This window comes from Rattus norvegicus, chromosome 7, assembly GCF_036323735.1.
Source record: "Rattus norvegicus strain BN/NHsdMcwi chromosome 7, GRCr8, whole genome shotgun sequence".
In the NCBI taxonomy this organism is placed as follows: Eukaryota; Metazoa; Chordata; class Mammalia; order Rodentia; family Muridae; genus Rattus; species Rattus norvegicus.
In genome coordinates this window covers 129,641,721-129,660,468 of record NC_086025.1, presented here as the reverse complement: position 1 = coordinate 129,660,468, position 18,748 = coordinate 129,641,721, and the positions used below count along the sequence as shown (strand labels likewise).

General features: G+C 45.8%; 1 protein-coding gene across 6 annotated transcripts in view; it reads left to right on the top strand.

Annotated features, from left to right (window-relative positions):
• The window catches only part of Slc38a1 (solute carrier family 38, member 1), a 69,314-nt gene that overhangs the window by 21,259 nt on the left and 29,307 nt on the right, over positions 1-18,748 (top strand). For all 6 annotated transcript variants that reach the window (XM_006242281.5, XM_063262935.1, XM_006242280.5 and 3 more), the window contains 2 exon segments: positions 7,834-7,909; positions 15,989-16,104. In XM_006242281.5, coding sequence (XP_006242343.1) covers positions 7,834-7,909; positions 15,989-16,104 — 192 coding nt within the window.

The window sequence follows — 18,748 nt, the reverse complement described above, 5'->3', positions numbered from 1 at the left end:
AACGTTGCCTTAAAGTGAGTCATTTATAACGCTCAGCTTGGATCTACCCTTGAATTTTACAAGTTCTACTTAGGAACTGTCCGGTTTTAAGGTGTCATTTGGAGTTGGTGGAAGGAACACCCCTGTTTGCCCAGACTTCGGCCTCCAGCTGGGTGAGCTCACTTCCCCACACACAGTGATGAACCAACAGCTGGGGCCGGAGAGTTTTGCCTGGTGTTTCATAGAGAACTTTTTCCCACCCTCTCAAAGTCAGTATCTTGTTTGTGTGTCTGTCTTTCCTTCCTTTCTTCCTTCTTTCTTACTTTTTTCTTTCCTTCGTTTTTCCCTCCCTCCCTTTCTTTTTCTTTCTTTTTCCTTCCTTTCTTCTTCCTTTCTCTTTTCTTTCTTCCTCCCTCTCTCCCTCTCTGCCTTCCTCCCTCCTCCCTCCCTTCCTCTCTTCCCTTCCTCCCTCCTCCTTCCCTTCCTCTCTTCCCTTCCTCTCCCTTCTCCCTCCCTCCCTTTCTTTTCTTTCTTTCCTTTTTTCTTCCCTTCCTCCCTCTCTTCCCCTCTCCCTCCCTTTCTCTCCATCTCCCCCCTCCCTCTCTCCCTCTCCCCCCACATCTCTCTCCCTCATTTAACTTCCTGTCCTTTACTAACATAACTGACAATTCTTGCTCCATTTCTAGGTTTGTTTGTTTTGGCAGTATGAAGGATTGAACTCGGGGCTTTGTGTGTGCCAGGCAAGAACTTGTCCACTCAGCCCCAGCCCTTACTTCATTTCTGGCTGTGACAATTAAACACAAAACGTGACAGTGTGAAACAAATAAAAAGAAACAAACTTTAAAAAAGCAGCTAATTGTACTGAAGGCCCCACTGAGCGACCCGCCTTTGATCATTACTGTATCTCATGCTCCCTGTTCCAGCTCTGCCCGCCCGCCTGCCCGCCCTTGGCTCTTCCTGTATTGAGCTAGCATTTGCGGGAAGGCGGGGCCCATTATAAAATCTAAGGGAAGTAAGTTTCCCAAGCACTGAATTTCTTCCCATCGGGCCTCTTTGTAGGGAACTGGAGAAGACATTGAAGATGATATTGATCATCTCGGTTGACCTGTCATCTAGCAAAGCTATGGCTTTGCCCGGAAACTAACCCGGATACAGTAAAGATCATTTCTGAGGTTTAATTAATCATAGAGTGGAGCCACTTGGGCATCCAAATGCTGGCTATTATTCCAAGCCAGATACTATTTTCTTTTACATACGCCAAGTTTTGCCAGAGAGTGAGAAATTTAAGCGAGGGATAACCATCCTTCTAAACAGCCTGTTAGACCTCTGCAGACATTTTAATGTATGTGTGAAACACTGTGAAGCTGGCTCAAGGCAGGTTCTAATTCAGGAAGTCTGGAGCAGGTCCTGAGATTTGCTCTCTAGCAAGGTCAGGGAGGATTCTCTGGCCACTGTTTGGGATGACAAGCCAGCTCTTAATGAATCCCTGGATGAGACCCCTGGGAAGGGGGATTTTGATCATTTTGACGTTACGGTTCTTCTCTAGTCTGAGTCAGGGCAGACCGGCAAAAGAGAGGACAATGAAGAGAGACCACATAGCTTAGGGCTTAGACCTGTATTATATACTGGCCCTGCCACAGATTTTCTGTGATTCCCCACCACCACCACATCTACTGTCTGGGACGTCACCTAGCCCCCTGAGGCTGGCTACAGTGTGTCAGGGAGTTGGCAACGTTGTCCATTTGGTAGATTAAGGACACAGGCTGTATATGTGGTCACTTGGTTAGGTTTGGATTCTAGCTCGGCAGTTCAGGAACTAGCATTGTAACTTCAGTCATTTAATTTCTCTACAATAATATGGAGCCCGCCTCACTGTTACTGAACTAGATGAACCACATCCGGGGAGAGCCCTTGGCCGGGAGTCCGGTCGGCGTGGCAGTTCCAAGTCTGAGAAGCGTCTGCATCCATAAAACTGTAACACTCTGTCTTTGCCAGGTGCTTTCTCCTTCTCCATCTCGTGGTTGGCTTTTGGTTTTAATGGTTGCTGTCCTAAGTTTGGTGAGATATTTGAATATCCGGAGAACTCTAAGCCTATCTCCCTACGCATGTGGTTTCCCCCGTCTACTCCTGTGTGTAATTGGTTGCTTATGAGCCAGGAATGCAGTTAGATTCAAATTCGTAGAAGAACGTGGGGTCCCTGTATGCATAGTCACCTGGAGATCCCTTGAAAAGTTATCTTCTCCCCCTTAATTTTTCTGTATTTTGGGGGAAACATGTCTGAAAAGTCTTCTCTGGCTTCTGTCAGTCTGTTTACAAGTCAGGTCTCTTTTGTCCTATGGTCAGTGGAGTTTTGAGCCAAATAAGGTTTCGTCCACCCTCAGTCTTTACCTTCAGGCCTCTCGTTTGTTTCTCTTTACGTGCTTGCTGATATCCCCCCACACTTCATGATCGTGTGTGTGTGTGTGTGTGTGTGTGTGTGTGTGTGTGATTTATATATGCATATATACATATATAAAATTTATATTATTTATGGTTTGGGGGATAGTTGTTTTGGTTTTTTGTTTGTTTGTTTCTGTTTTGTTTTGAGACAGGGACTTGCTCTGTAGCCCAGGCTAACTAGAACTCACTGTATAGCCCAGGTTGGCCAGGACTCAGTTCTCCTACCAGAGTGCTAATGTTACAAACACATCCAGAATGCTGGCCCTGCTCCCCTTTTAGGTCTCTGCCTTCTGCCCTTGTCTTTCTCTGTGGAATGTCTGTATATCAGGGAGAGGACAAGGGGCCAGCATTTAAGCCCAACAGCTCTGTTCTCTCTCACCTCGTGTGCTGCAAATCATCAAACGGGGTTGGAACGGTTAGTAAGAACCCAGCTGGGACAGATTCCTGTCTAGAGGCGTTCTTTCTGTCGCACAACTCGTGGCTGAGGTTTTGCCGCTAAGTCATCTGTCGTAAGCTTTTTATTCCGTTTTATTTTATTTGCAGAGCAGCCGACTACTTGATGGTCTTCCACGTTCTCCTTCATGGGTACAGACTGACCCAGCGTAAACTCTTTTTAATAATAAGTTTGTCATCCTGAGATCACTTGTCATAGATGCCTTCTCCCACAGAACTTTTTAAGTCAATAAAAATAAGTTTTTGTGTCAGTGTCAGTGCCAGAGGTCAGTGATTTTTAAACAGCCAGTTACCTCTTTAAAAAAAAAAAAAAGAAAAAGGAAAAGAAAAAGAAAAAAAAATGGTGAGATGGAACTGGCTGAGAAAGCTGCCTGACCTACTTGTTTTGAATGGAATTTTCCATGACAAGAAGAAAAGTTGGTTTTCTCTCTTTTAAGTTTACAGGAACACAAAGTAAAGATTTAAAAATCAGAGGGAAGAAACTGCAATTAGGAGAACAAGGGGATTCATCTGAGAGCACTGGTTCCCAACCTTCCTAACGCTGTGACCCTTTAGTACAGTTGGTTACTCATGCGGGGGTGGCCCCCAACCATAACATTTTATTCTCACTGCTACTTTATAGCTGTAGTTTTGCTATTGCTAAGAATCGTAATGTGAACAATTGATATGCAAAATAACTGATGTGTGCCCCTGTGAAAGGGTTGTTTGGGCTCACCCCCTCTTAAGTCACAAGTCAATAAGCCACCGTTCTAATCTGCAGCTCCAATAAGCTGAGGTCTAATCCTGGAGCCCACGTGGGCTTGCAAAAGTTGTCTCTTGAGCCTCACATGCTGGTGTATACACAAACAACACACACACACACACACACACACACACACACACAATGAGTGAAGTCTTTCATAGCTAATAAATAAATAAATAAATAAATAATAAATGGAATTAAGTACTTCTATCTTACATAGTAAATAAATAAAGTCTTTTGTAGCCAATACATAAATGGAGTTAAATACTTGGCATTTTACATAGTAAAACAAATAAATAAATGTAAGTGAGGTTAAATACATACTAAATTTTCTTACAGCCTAAGGTAGTTCCTAGTAACCAGTTACTAGAAGACACTTCCTTAGTAGAGGACCCCTCTGAGCTGTTGCGTTGGGGGCTAATCAACACTGAACATCACCTGGTGCCCTAGATGCAACAGATAGTGTAGTAAGTAGGTCAGAAAACTCAGTTCACACTGGAGGGTCAGGAGGCTTGTTATAGTTTGAAGGTTTGAACCGGCCAGAGGGGGCTTCAGGAGGGGACACTTGGCAAAGTAGACCCCAGCTGCTGCCTTATTTTTGGCTTTTACTTGTCTTGACCACAACCGCACCCATACTTAGGGGGATCCTCATGAGCCAAAGGGTGGAAGCTGTGATTTGAACACTGAGGCAGAACCAAAGATTTGAAATACACAGTGGAGAAGCCAACTGTGGTGGCTCAAATGAGAATGACTCCCACAGGCTCCTATGTTTCAATGGTTGGTCTCTAGTTGGTGGAACTCTCTGGGAAGGATCAGGAGGCATGGCCTTGTTGGAGGAGGTGTGTCACTGGGGAGTGGCTTTGAGGTTCAGAAGCCCACACCATTCCCAGTCAGTTCTCTCTTTGTCTCATGTCTGTGGATCAGGATATCAGCTCTTGGCTGTTGCTCCAGCACCAGGCCTGCCTGCCTGCTGCCATGCTCCCCACCACAGCAGTCATGGACTCTAACCCTTTGAGCCTCCAAGTTAAATGTTTTCTTTAATAAGTTGCCTTGCTCATGGCCTTTTTCCACAACATTAGATACAGCACCCGCAAAGATGTCTGAGCAATCTACTGCCATGCCACAGAATCGGGGTCTTCATGTATTTTAGTGGTCATGATTTGTAAGTTTGTATCATTTTTCTTGTTCTGGCGAGGCCTCGGTATTTGAGCCCTTCACAAGTGTTTGAGCCTGTTGTACGGCCCTCCTCTGCAACAGTGCCTCCTGTCAGGCCCTCCCACATCTCTTCTCTGCCCAGCAGTCCTCTGCCGCCAGCCCTGGAGTTCTGCCAGGCCTGGAATCCAGGTCTACCCTAACAGGGAGATTTATGTATGCTTTGATTTATTTGGGGACAAAATACTTGGGCTTTTTCTGTGCTTAAAAACTAATGGAAATTCTCTTCGGAAAACAAGCGTTCTCTGTAGGGAAGGCGAATGGGAGCCTCCCTGGCCCAGGATTCCTCAGACCTGAGTCTGTTACTACAATTAGCTTGGATGAGTCTATTGAGTAACTGCCCTTAAATAGGAGTCTCTTTATTTGGACAAGCCCAGCATCCATGTGCATGTGGGCTGCCTTGTCCTGCCCCGCCTCAGCCTTATCAGTCAGCCTTCATTCTGTGGAAAGACTTAAAATACTGGGGGCAAAAGCCCCATTAAGCGTTAGGACAGCTACCTCAAGGGTCCCCTTGTCCTGCTGAGAGAAAGCAACTGTAACTTTCTCGCTTCTGCTTCCAAGTTTGTTCTACCCAACTCTACACCATCCTGCTTTTGACGTCTGGATTCCTTAATTCATCTTCCTTTTACACGTGCCTGCGTTCCTATACCAGCATTAGCTGGCAGGGTCCTTTCCTATAGCAATGTTGGCTTGAATCTCGGGACCCACCCATATTCTCTTCCCCCAGGCCCAGCAGGGGCTGTGGACAGCAGCTTGTAGCAAGCAAGGGTCTGAAAGTAAATGTCCTGTGTGCACAGAGAGAGTAGACTTTGATTCATTCTAATAAAACATTTCAAATTAGAGTGGTAATAGCAGATCCCTTGAATTAACACCAACAAGGGGCAGATATATAAGACGGCATTACTGATACGTGTGTTTAAAAGAAACTTTATTGCGAAAAGTAGCATCATTCAGGAAAAAAAGTATGTAAAGTGCTGAACAGTTTAAAGATGTTTCTTTAAATTAGATTCAAGTGGCTTTGAAGTTACTGATGAAAGATTTACCGTGGTTTATTCTGATGATAACCAGACAATTGAATTTCTCAAGAAGGGCTGTTAGATATGGTCTAGAGCTGCAATGAACACCATGACCAAGAAGGAGTGGGGAGGAAAGGGCTTATTTGGCTCACACTTCCACATCACTGTCCATCAAGGAAGTCAAACAGGCAGGAACCTGGAGGCAGGAGCCGATGCAGAGGCCACGGAGGAGTGCTGCTTAAGAGCTTGCTCCCCGTAGCTTGGTCAGCCTGCTTTTTTATAAAACCCTGGATCACCAACCCAGGGATAGCACCACTCACAATGGGCTGGGCCCTCCCTCCCCTATCAGACGCTATTTAAGACAGTGCCCTACAGGCTTGCCCAAGCCCAGATCTTATGGAGGCATCTTCTTAAATGAGGTTCCCTCCTGTCAGAGGCCTTTACCTTGTGTCAAGTTCACAGAAAACTAGGCAGTAGAAGGGCCAAACATCATTCTTGAAATGTTTTAAGGTTACACACAAGAGGGGCCAGCGAGATGGCTGGGTGGGGAAAGGCATTGACAGTGCACGTCTAGTGACCTGAGTTCAATCCCTGGAATGCAAGGAGAGATGGAGTGAGAGAGTTAGTTTGTCTGGGAATGGGTTTTTCTTTAGCAGAAGCTTTTGTTTTGGAGTTGTTTCAGGGGTGTGTGTGTGTGTGTGACTGTGTGTGACTTTGTGTAGCCCTGGCTATCCTGGAACTTGCTCTGCAGACCAGACTGTCCTCAAACTCAGAGACCTGCCTGCCTCAGCCTCCCTGAGCGCCGGGATTAAGGGCGTGCGTCACCACCTGGCCCAGAGGCTTTGTTGGAATGGAGAATTTGTACGGATCCCAAGTTTCTATCGCACAGCTCTAAACTACCTCTGCCTGCGTTGTGTTGGTCTTGAGGACGTTTTATGCTCTTCTGTGGTGCTGTGTCTGTGCTACATGCTGGAGTTCTCTGTGTCTGGTTCTCACCCAGTCCTAACTTATGCCCCTCTGGGAGAGGACTGACCTCGGTTTCTCAGGCTCCGTCCTCCTTCACCTGCCGTGAGGCGGCGTGGTAATGCTCTTCCATTTGACAAAGGAGAGCACTAAGGCCGTATATACCCAAGCCTTTGGACCTAGTCAGCGTCCGAATTACAGTTGACTTTAAGTCCCTGGCTTTGACTCTAACTATGGGTCATTACCTTACGGTAGCTTCCCAGTTTGGACCCTGGTAGCCTAGAGAGCTTTCGTAGCCCCCAGTATCTGTTCCTCTGTGCCGCACACAGCTGGTGCTAACTGGATGTTTGGTGGTGAAGCAGCTGCTGACTTTTTTCAAGGGAGCGGGACATGGGGGTTGTGCTTAGTGACCCTATATAGTAGGATCTGAGCTCAGGAGGAACCTTGCCTCTAGTATCTTTTCAGCACCAGGAGCATAGTAGCCTTGGTTTTATCTGACTTTCTTTTTTTTTTTTTTTGTTCTTTTTTTCGGAGCTGGGGACCGAACCCAGGGCCTTGCGCTTCCTAGGCAAGCGCTCTACCACTGAGCTAAATCCCCAGCCCCTCTGACTTTCTACTTAGTGGGAAATCCGCATAAAAGCTAACTTAAATTGTGTATGATGTTTTAGTTTACCTTGAAAATGATTCAAAATGTATAGCTTTTTTATACCTTATAGCAGTCTCTCTCGTTCAAGATAAGCAACAACCCCCTTGTGGCTGGTAGAGAAATATAAACAGGAATGAGGCGAAGAGCCTGCCTGGGAGTGCCCGGAGCTTATTTGACAACAGAAATGTAGAGAATGTGCGTGCTAGTGTGCTAGCGGCGCGCACACACCACACATGCACGCACGTAGGGGGCTAGTTGATAAGACAGTTTTTGGCAACCAGCTGACAACTTGTCATGTGGTGCGTGCAGTGTGTTTTGGAAAGGCTCCTGCTAAACTCACAGTCATTAACGTGAGGTTAACCGTGTTCTGTGTGTCTTTTCAGCAAGTTCATCTCTGATCGGGAGAGTAGGAGGAGTCTCACGAACAGCCATCTGGAGAAAAGGAAATGCGACGAGTATGTAAGTGTCCTCCGTATGTAAGTGCGCGAGCAGATTCACGTGACTCAGGGCGTGACTGGGGCAGCGAGTGCGGGCTGACTCTGAGAACCACGTGACTCAGGGTGTGACTGGGGGCAGCGAGTGCGGGCTGACTCTGAGAACCACGTGACTGGGGGGGTGGCTGGGGGCAGCAGGCAGCGTGTGGGAGCCGACTCTGAGAACCATGTGACTGGGGGTAGCTTGTGGGAGCTGACTCTGAGAACCACATGACGAGGGGCAGCATGTACCAGCTGACTCTGAGAGCCTAAGGGCTCGTGACTGGGGGCAGCATGAGCATTGACTGGTAACCACACCGTGTGACTGGGGACAGCATTTCTGTGTGAATAGTGCAGAATAAAAATATATGTGGAGTCAGAAGGACTGGTGAGGGAGCCCCTGCCTGCTGAACTGTCCCACTCCCAGGACTCAGTTCCCCCCCAAGACCCGTTGTAGTGGGTTCTTCGGCCCCACCTCACCTCTACTTAGGTACAGGCCGAGTCCGTCAAAAGGAGAGAGCTATTGTTGCACCAGAGGCCAAGCAAGTTGCCAGAAGTCAAGCCCCTACCTGGTCAGAAATCCAGGCCACAAAGGCCACAAGACCAAAGGGGAAACAGAATCCAAGGAACAAAACACCCATCCAACTCAGAAATTAGCACCTAGACCTGTAATCATCCCAAACTTGGATTCCTAAAGGCCAATGCAAGAACACAATCAACCACAGCCAGGGCACTAGGGCACCGTGCTATGACAGGAAGGCCTGCAAGAAATAGTTTTATGCAGCTGAAGCGCAAGAAAGCGACCGCAAAACCAACTTTATGAAAATGATAGGGGTTCTTAAGAAGTGAAAAAAAAACTTAAAGAAATCAAGGAAAAGACAAAAAAATTGGAGGAAATCAATAAACCACTTACAAAATGTTAAGGGGGTGAAGGAGACCTGAAAATTGACATGGAAACAATACAGAAAACGCAAACTAAGGCAATTCTGGACATGGAAGATCTAGGTAAGTGAACAAGAACTACACGTACAGCAAGCGTTCCCAACGGTATGTAGAGATGGAAGAGAGAGGTTCAGGCGTTGAAGATACAGCAGAAGAAATAGATTTATCAGTCAAACAAAACGTTAAATCTTAAAAGTTTCCGACTTGAGGGGTTGGGGATTTAGCTCAGTGGTAGAGCGCTTGCCTAGCAAGCACAAGGCCCTGGGTTCGGTCCCCAGCTCCGAAAAAAAAGAACCAAAAAAAAAAAAAGTTTCCGACTTGAAACATCTAGGAAATCTGGGACACCATAAAGGACCAAACCTAAGAGTAATAGGAATAGAAGAAGGCTTACAGCTCAAAGGTCCAGAAAATATTTTCAACAAAATCATAGAAGTAAATTTCCCTAACCTGAAGAGAAAGATGTCTATAAACATAAGAGAAGCTTACAGAACAGATTGAAGCAGAAAAGAAAGTCCTTCTGCCACATAATAACTGAATGCATAGAACAAAGAAAGAGTAAAAGCTGTGAGAGAAAAAGGCCAAGAAACAGATTTAGAGTAACAGCCGACTTCTCAGAGGACTCTAAAAGCAAGAAGGGCCTGGACAGATGTCTTGCAGACTCTAAAAGACCACAGAAGATACTAGAAGGAAAACTCCAGCCCAAAGTGGTTAACTACATTCAAGAAAACATAGGACACACACACCACCACCACTACTACCATCAAAATAACAGGAATGAACAATCATTCATCACTAAAATCTCTCAATATCAGTGGACTCAATTGCACAATAAAAAGATGCATACCAACAGATTGGATGGGAAAACAGGATCCATCCTTGTGCTGCACAGAAGAAACACACCTCAACATCAAAGATAGACATTACCTCAGAGTAAAGGGCAGGAAAAGATTTTCCAAGGAGCAAGCTGGTGTAGCCCTTCTAATATCTTACACAATAGACTTTCAGCCGAAATTAATCAAAAGAGATGGGGAAGGACACTTCATACTCCTCAAAGGAAAAAATCCACCAGGATGGTGTCTCACATCTGAACATTACTGCCCCAAATGCAAGAGCATCCACATTCATTCACGAAACATTACTAAAGCATAAATCACACATCGAACTCCACATATGAATAGCAGGAGGCTTCAACATCCCATTCTCATCAATGGGCAGGTCATCCAGGCAGAAACTAAACAGAGAAATAATGGTGCTAACAAACATCATGATGCAGATAGACCTGACGGATACCTACAGAACATTTCGCCCAAACACAAAAGAATTTATCTCCTTCTTAGCACGTCACAGAACCTTCTCCACAGATGACCACACTTGGTCACAAAGCAAACCTCAACAGGTACAAGAAAATTGACATAACCCCCTGATTTTATTAGACCACCGTGGATTAAAGTTGGGCTTCAATAACAACAAAGACAACACAAAGCCCACAAACTCATGGAGACGGAACAAGTCTGTGGAACGACCACTGGGTCAGGGAGGAAATAAAGAAATTAAAGGTTTCCTAGAACCTAGTGAAAATGAAGGCACAGCTTACCCAAACTTACAGGACATAGTGAAAACAGTGCTAAGAGGAAAGGTCAAAGCACCGAGTGCCTCCGTAAAGAAATGATCACTCATGATCTCATACTTCTGACTTAACAGCACACCTGACTGCTCTAAAGCAAAGGGAAGCAAACACACCCAAGAGGAGTAGATAGCAGGAAGGGGCTGAAATCAATAAAATAAAAGAATACAAAGAACTAATGAGGGGGTTGGGGATTTAGCTCAGTGGTAGAGTGCTTGCCTAGCAAGCACAGGGCCCTGGGTTCGGTCCCCAGCTCCGAAAAAAAAAAAAAAAAAAGAAAAGAAAAAGAAAAAGAAAAAAAAAGAAAGAACTAATGAAACAAAAAGTTGGTTCTTTGAGAAAATCAACAAGAAAAACAAACCCCTTAGCCAAACTTGCTAAAAAACAGAGAATATCCAAATTAAAAAAAAAAAATCAGGGGAGTGGAGAGAAGGCTCAGCGGTTAAGAGCACTGACAGCGGTTAAGAGCACTGACTGTTCTTCCAGAGGTCCTGAGTTCAAATCCCAGCAACCACATAGTGGCTCACAACCATTTGTAATGGGATCTGATGCCCTCTTCTGGTGTGTCTGAAGACAGCTACAGTGTACTCATCTGTAATGCATAGATAAATCTTTAAAAAAAAATCAAAAATGAAAAGAGACAGCTTACTTCAAAAACCTATATTCTACAAGATTGGAAAATCTAAAAGAAATTGACAATTTTCTCAATAGATGCTACTTACTAAAGTTAAAGCGAAATCAGATTTAAAATGTAAATACACCTATATAACCCATAAGGAAATAGTCATTAAAAGTCTCCTTACTAACAAAAATCAAAAAGCCCATGGCCAGATGGTTTTAAAACAGAATTCTGGGGTTGGGGATTTAGCTCAGTGGTAGAGTGCTTGCCTAGCAAGCGCAAGGCCCTGGGTTCGATCCCCAGCTCCGAAAAAAAAAAAAAAAACAAAAACAGAATTCTACCAGACTTTCACCAATACTCATCAAATTATTCCACGAAAATAGGGACAGAAGGAACACTGCCAAATTCATCTTATGAGGCCACAGTCACCCTGATACATAAACCACACAGACTCAACAGAGAAGGAATTATAAACAAATTTCCCTCATGAACATTGATGCAAAAATATTCAGTAAAATACAAACCAAATCCAAGAACACATTGAAAAGACCAACCACTGTGATCAAGTAGGTTTCATCCCAAGGGTGCAGGGATGAGTTCAGCATGAAAATCCATCAGTGGAATCCACCATATAAGCAAACAAAGTAAAAACCCACATGATCATCTCATCAGATGCTGAAGAAGCCTTTGACAAAACCCAACACCCCTTCATGATTAAAGTCTTCGAGGGGTCAGGGATACAAAGGATTTAGCTAACATAATAAAGGCAATGCATAGCAAGCCATTATCCCAGACCCAGTTAATGGAGAGAAGTGTAAACAATTCCACTAAAACCAGGGGCAAGACAAGGCTGTCCACTCCGTATCTATCTAATTAGTACTTGGAGTTGTCGCTAGAGCAATAAGCCAAGTGAAGGAGGTCAAGGGGATACAGATTGGAGAGGGAGATGTCAAAGTATTGTTATTTGCAGATGATATTATGATAGTATACATAAGCGACCCTCAAAATCCTACCAGGGAACACCTACAGCTGATACATACCTTCGGCAAAGTGGCTGGATGCAAGATTAAGTTTAAAAAAAAATTTGCAGCCCTCTTATATACAAGAGAAATCAGGGAAACAACACCCTTCACAACTAACACAAAGAATATAACATATTTTGGTGTGACTAACCAAGCAAGTGAAAGACCCATATCACAAGAACTTCAAGTCTCTGAAGAAAGATCCTGAAGAAGGTATCAGATACTGGGGAGACCTCCCAGGCTTGTGGATCAGTAGAATTAACATAGTAAAAACCGTCGTCTTACCAAAAACAATCTACAGATTCAATGCCCTTCCCATCAAAATTCCAGCACAATTCTCCATAGACCTCAAATGAACAGTACTCAACTTCGTATGGAAAAATGAAAGGCCAGTATTGTTAAGACAGTCCTGTACAATAAAAAAACTTCTGGGCGTATCAGCCTCCCTGATTTCAAGCTGTGTGTACTACAGAGCGATAATAATAACCACGTCGTACCAGCATAAAAACAGAAAGGTTGATCGATGGAATCACGTTGAAGACCGAGAAATAAACCCACACACCTACAGACATCCGTTTTTAATAAAGAAGCCAGAAATATACAATGGGAAGAGGAAAGGACCTTCAAAAAACAGTAGAGGAGGCAAATGGATCCACATCTATCACCCTGCACAAAACTGAAGTCCAAGTGGATCTTTACCTTACCATAAAGCCAGATGCACTGACCCTGATGGAAAAGAAAGTGGGGCATATTCTAGAATGCATTGGAAGACAGTTTTCTGAACAGAACACCAATCGAGCAGTCACCAAGATCAACAATTAATAAGTGGGTCCTCATGAAACTGCAAAGCTTCTGTAAAGCAAGGACACTGTCAATAGGACAAAAGGACACTGTCCATAGGACAAAACAGTGGCCCCCAGAATGGGAAAAGCTCTTAACCAACCCCATATCTGACAGAGGCCTGGTACCCAAAATATATAAAGAACTCAAGAACCTGGACATCAACAAACCAAATAATCCATTTTTAAAAAATGGGGTTAGAATTCTCAACGGAGGAATGTTTCATGGCTGAGAAGCACTTAAAGAAATGGTCATCATCCTTAGCCATCAGGGAAAATGGGGCTCAAGATGAGTCTGAGATTCTATCTCACATCGGTTAGAATGGCTAACATCAAAAATGCAGATGGCAGCTCATGCTGGCGAGGATGACAAGGGGAGCACTCCTCCACCGCTGGTGGGAGTTACAAACTTGTGCAGCCACTTTGGAAACCAGTATGACAGTTACTCAGAAAATCTGTCTACCCCGAGACCCAGCTGTAACACTCGCGGGCAGAAACCCAGAAGACGTTCCATCCTGCCCTAAAGACTCTTAACTATGTTCATAGCAGCTTTACTCATAATAGCCAGAAACTGGAACCAACCTAGGTGTCCTTCATCTGAAGATTGGATAAAGAAAACGTGGTTCGTCTACACAATGGGATGCTGCTCAACTATTAAAAACAAGGATTCATGAAATTCACCGGCAAAGGGGTGGAACCAGAAAAGATCATCCTGACTGAGGTAACTCAGACCCAGAGAGACAGACATGGTATGCGCTCACTTATAAGCGGACATTAGCGGTTGAATAAAGTGTAACCACACTGAAATCCAAAAACACAGAGAGTCTCAAGGCCAGGATAGGTGAATCTCACTGTGAATGGGGAAACAGAGTAGGTGTAGCGGTGTGGATGGGGGAGGGGAATTAATGGGGGTGGAGGGGTAAGTAAGCATGGGAACAGGAGGGATCGGGTGTGGGGAGGATGTGGGGAGAGCACTGAGAAAGGCCGCTGGAGTTGGGGGCTGGAGGGCATCTCTGGGACAAGCTAGAAACCTGGTGCAGTGGTGGAAACTCCCAGGAATCTAAGAGGGTGGCCCCAGCTAAGGCTCCTAGTAGTAGGGGTTACTGAGCTCTAACCTGCCATCTCCTGTAACCAGGTAAGGTGTCCAGTGGAGGGATTGGGACACCAACCCAGCCACAAAACCTTCAACCTCCAATTTGTCCTGCCAGCTTGAAGCGAAAAGGTTAATGAATTGTGGGAATAGTCAGACAATGACTGGTGTGGCTGGAGACCATGCCAGGAGAGGGAGCCCACTCCTGGCACGGCCAGTGGCCGGATACTGGCGAGTTCAGAGAGCCAGGATAGACCCAAACATGAATGGAAAAGAATGAAAAGTAGATAAAAATTAAATTAAAATTTAAGTCAGTGGATGACTCCTAAGGGCATTCCGCTGTACTCATAGGTTGGCGTCTCAGTCGTCATCAGAGAGGCTTCATCCAGCAGCTGATGGAAAAGCAGATTGAGAACCCCGCAGCCAAACGTTAGGCAGAGCTTAGGGAAGAGAGGGAGGAAGGGTTGTAAGAACCACAGGGGCAAGAACGCCACAACAAAACCCATAGAATCAACTAACCTGGGCCTATACGGGCTCACAGAGACTGAACAGCCAGCCAGGAAGCCTGCATGGGACGGACCTAGGCTCTCCACATATGACACAGTTGTGTAGCTTGGTCTTCTTGTGGGACTCCTAACAGTGGGAGCAGGGGCTGCCTCTGATTCTGTTGTCTGCCTTTGGGTCCCTTTGCTCCTACTGGATTGCCTTGTCTAGCCTTTCTAGAAGAGAATGTGCCTAGTTTTTTTTTTTTTTAACTTTTTATTGGTTCTTTGTGAATTTCACACCCTGCACTCCAATTCCACTAATCTCCCCAGCCCCTTGTACCTGCCTTTGCAATCCCCTCCCCCAAAAAGAGAAAAAAACTTTTTGTGGAATATGTAGTGAGGCACAGCATACCCCATAGTGTTCCCTTTTGTCCTCATTTCTTGCCAGTGTTTATTGCAGTGACTTGTTGGTCTGGTTTGAAGCCTCTGGCTTCTCCTACTCCATCAGTACTGGATTCTCGCTGGGACTCCTCTTGGATATCCTGTTGTTGCCCTGTGTCATGGAAATCTTGTAGTTTTGGATCCATAGGACTGGGCCCTTCACACACTCCAGCAGTTCGTTTGATGGGGCAGATGTTGGGGTGAGCCAAGTCAAAGCCCCGGATGTGAGCCTGAGAGGTATCCGAGCTGCTCACTGCCCTGTTCTGACTGGCCCACCTAATGCTGGCAAGGGGCGGAGCCAGCTCCTACGTTCTCACATACTCAGGACTGGTTCATCAGCAGCATCTGCCGCCAGGGCCAGCTCTACCCTGCAGCCCAGGTGAGGTGCAGAGACTGCTTCCCTGAGTGTGTCCAGTGAGGGTCAGAGCCATCTCTCCCACTCTAACACCCTGGGGCCAGCTCTCCCATCTGCCATGGGTAGCAAGGGACATGGGGGGAGAAAGGTGGCTTCCCTTGTCTGTCCTCACTGAGATGCCTAGTCTTAATGCAATGTCCTGTGCCAGGCATGGTTGATAGACATTGAGGTAGGCCCTTTTCTGAAGAGAATTGAGAAGGCGTGGATGGGTGTGGAGGGAGGAACTGGGAGGAAAAGAGGGAGGGGAAAACTGCTGTCCCGATGCAAAATAAATTAAATGTGTGTGTGTGTGTGTGTGTGTGTGTGTGTGTGTGTGTGTGTTGTAGAGAGAGAAACATACCAGCATATGTGTTACCTAACTACACACCTCAGATACACAGAGTCAGGGCTTTCATTCTGCCCTGAAAATGTTACTATGTAACTGGCTACATTTTCTCATACGACCCATTAAAAAAAAATCAGGCTGCAGAAAAAGTTCTCCAGTTTCGTCTCTCGGTGGGTTCTGGTAGCTCTGGAAGGGCTTTGGCTTGAAGGAATGCCTTGAGACCAACCACGCGCTTAGTGATGGTGTCTGTCTCCACTGTCCAGATTCCAGGAACAACCTCTCTGGGAATGTCTGTCTTTAACCTGAGCAACGCCATCATGGGCAGTGGGATCTTGGGCCTCGCCTTCGCCTTGGCCAACACGGGGATCCTCCTGTTTCTGTGAGTATTGGCAGCACCATGGGCTCTGTCTGGTGTTTTGTATGCTTCCTGTCAGTTCCTAAAGAAACCTGGGGGACAGATGGCTAACTGGTGTCTATTAGGTTACTTGGCCTCTGGGCTTACCTGTGGCCCCTCCCAGCGCTCCTCTGCCCTTACCTAAACCTCCAGCATCTCTCCCTCTCTCCTTCTCCCTCCCCTCCCCTCTCACCTCTCTTTCTTTCTCCCTCCCTCCTCCCTCTCTCTCTTTCTCTCTTCCTCTCTCCCTCTCTCTAATCTCTCATCTCTCCCTCCCTCTCTCTCTTCCTCCCTCCCTCCCTTCCTCTCCCCCACCCCATCTCTTCCTCTCTCATCTCTCTCACTCATCTTTTCTCTCTCATCTCTCCTCTCTCTCCTCTACCCCTCTCTCATGGCCAATTTCTGTCTGAACCCTTTGGCTGTACTCTTCCGTATCTACAATAAAAACCTCCTCCCCAACCACAGCTAGGAGCGGTCATATCCTCCTTTTATCCACTTCCTTCATCAGACAGAAAAAAAGAGAGAAGTTTCTAAACAGTTTTATTTGCTTATTTATTAATTTGGTTAAGTAACCAACATATACTTTCTGGTTTGCTTCAGTGCCTCTCAGTAACAGACTGAGTGCCTACAAGAAAGAAATTCTTGCTTATTAATCAAGTTGCTGAAATGTGCGTGTATTTTGTAAGGACAGAAACATTCAAAATTAGCTTTATTTAACTTTTTGTATTTGTTACTTCCGGATCCACGCATCGCTGTAAGTCTCAGACACCGGGTCAAAATATGAAACTCGTTTAACCCAGCTCTTATCGCTCTGGTATTTGAGCTGCTTTGGAGCACGTACTGTGTGCAAAAGTAATTGTCACTGTGTTGTTGTAACTATCCAAGGAACTGTTTGTTTTGGAGACGAGCAATTAGCAGCACCTTTCTACAGTGTCAGTGGAAACCGCCAGCTTTCTGTTTGCATAAGTTCGTCTCAGACAGTTAGGTGGGGCATGACGAATATTTTCAGTTGGGACTTGGTTAAAATGGACTTTATGGAAAATCTTCGCAAGCCCTGTCTTCGCATTCACTCTCAGGTGTCTGGGAGGTCCCGCCCACCTCTGGCCACCTCCTCATTGGCCTGTTCCGTGCTTCTCTGGTCCCGCCCACCTCTGGTCTCCTCATTGGCCTGCTCCATGCTCCTGATCCTGCCTGCCTCTGGCTTCCTCATTAGTCTGCCCCATGCTCCTCTGGTCTTTTCAGTGGGAGCTTTGTTTTACTGGAAGTAGTGGCCAAACTGGCCCATCAACACACACGCACACACACACACACACACACACACGCACGCACGCACGCACGCACACACACGATTCATGTATATATGTAATACAGTGTGTGAACCAGTGTGCCAGGTTTAAAAGTAAAATGTATCAGACAATACATTTTTTCTGTTTTTTTTTTTTTAAATATGCGCCGAAACTCTGAATCTCTGAAGATACTACAGACATGCTCAGGTAGTTATACTTTTGATTTCCATTGTATGCCAAATGAGGAATCTGCGTTCCCTCTCATCCATCACACAGGTCGCTTGTGAAGTTTCTCCGCCTTCACACGGTCTGAGGAACTGACTTGGGTCATCAGGTTTTGTGAAGCAAACACCGTTACTCAGTGAGCCGTCTCACTGCCTCTGTGGGTTGGTTTGGTTTTGTTTTGTTTTGTTTTGTTTTGTTTTGTTTTGTTTTTTATGTCGACCATATTGTATCAAGTTATCTGTGGACACAGTGTTAAGCATCAACTTCCTGGTTACATGGCTCCTGTACTTCTTGTTCTGCGACAGGTCTCTATGGAGTCTTTGCGACAGCCGTAGAAGGTGCTGGCGCCAGCCCCCTGTTTTACAGTTAGTGGAGCAGGCTCCTGGTTTGGGAGGGTCTTCATTACTTCTGGGACTTCTCTCTCCTGCTCCATCTCTGGTGTCCTTGTCCCATCTCCTGGCCGTTCTGGATTCGCTTCCTTACTGTTCCTTGCTGCTGAGACAGACACTCCTGTCTGAGGACGCTTCTGCTCCTCCTGTGTCTTGGATTAGAATTTGTGTAACCAGGGCACTCGGTATTAGCAACAGTTGGCCTTCAGAATCTTGAAGGGCTTGCTGTGGACTCTAAAGTCATGGCTAAAACCTACAGTTAATGGTTCCTTACTGTCAAACACCCAACTAGTACTCAAATGGCTTCGAATTGCGTTTTTATATTTTTGAGGTGGCGTCTTACTAAGTGGCCCTCACTCTTACAGAGATCTGACTGCCGCTGCCTCTCCGGTGCTGGGATTGCAGGCCTGCAGCACCAGGAGCAAATAGAAGCAGTTGGCTTAATCAGATATGGTCCATCAAATGCGATTGGCCCCTACACTTTAAGTCTCCTTTGGTCTGTGTAGATTCCGAACTTCTCTCCATTCCCCCCCCAACCCCCCATGGGATTTGTTTGCTGGACAGACTGGGCCAGCCATCTCGTGGATTTCCCTCTTGTCTCTTTACTGTCTGACCTCCCCTCCCCCCTGCCCCCGTGCTCCCACTTGAGCTCTGTTTGTTCTGGGCGTACCCTTTCATTTCACACTCAAACAGTGTCTAGAGTGGGGGAAACAGGCCAAGTGGAGCCTG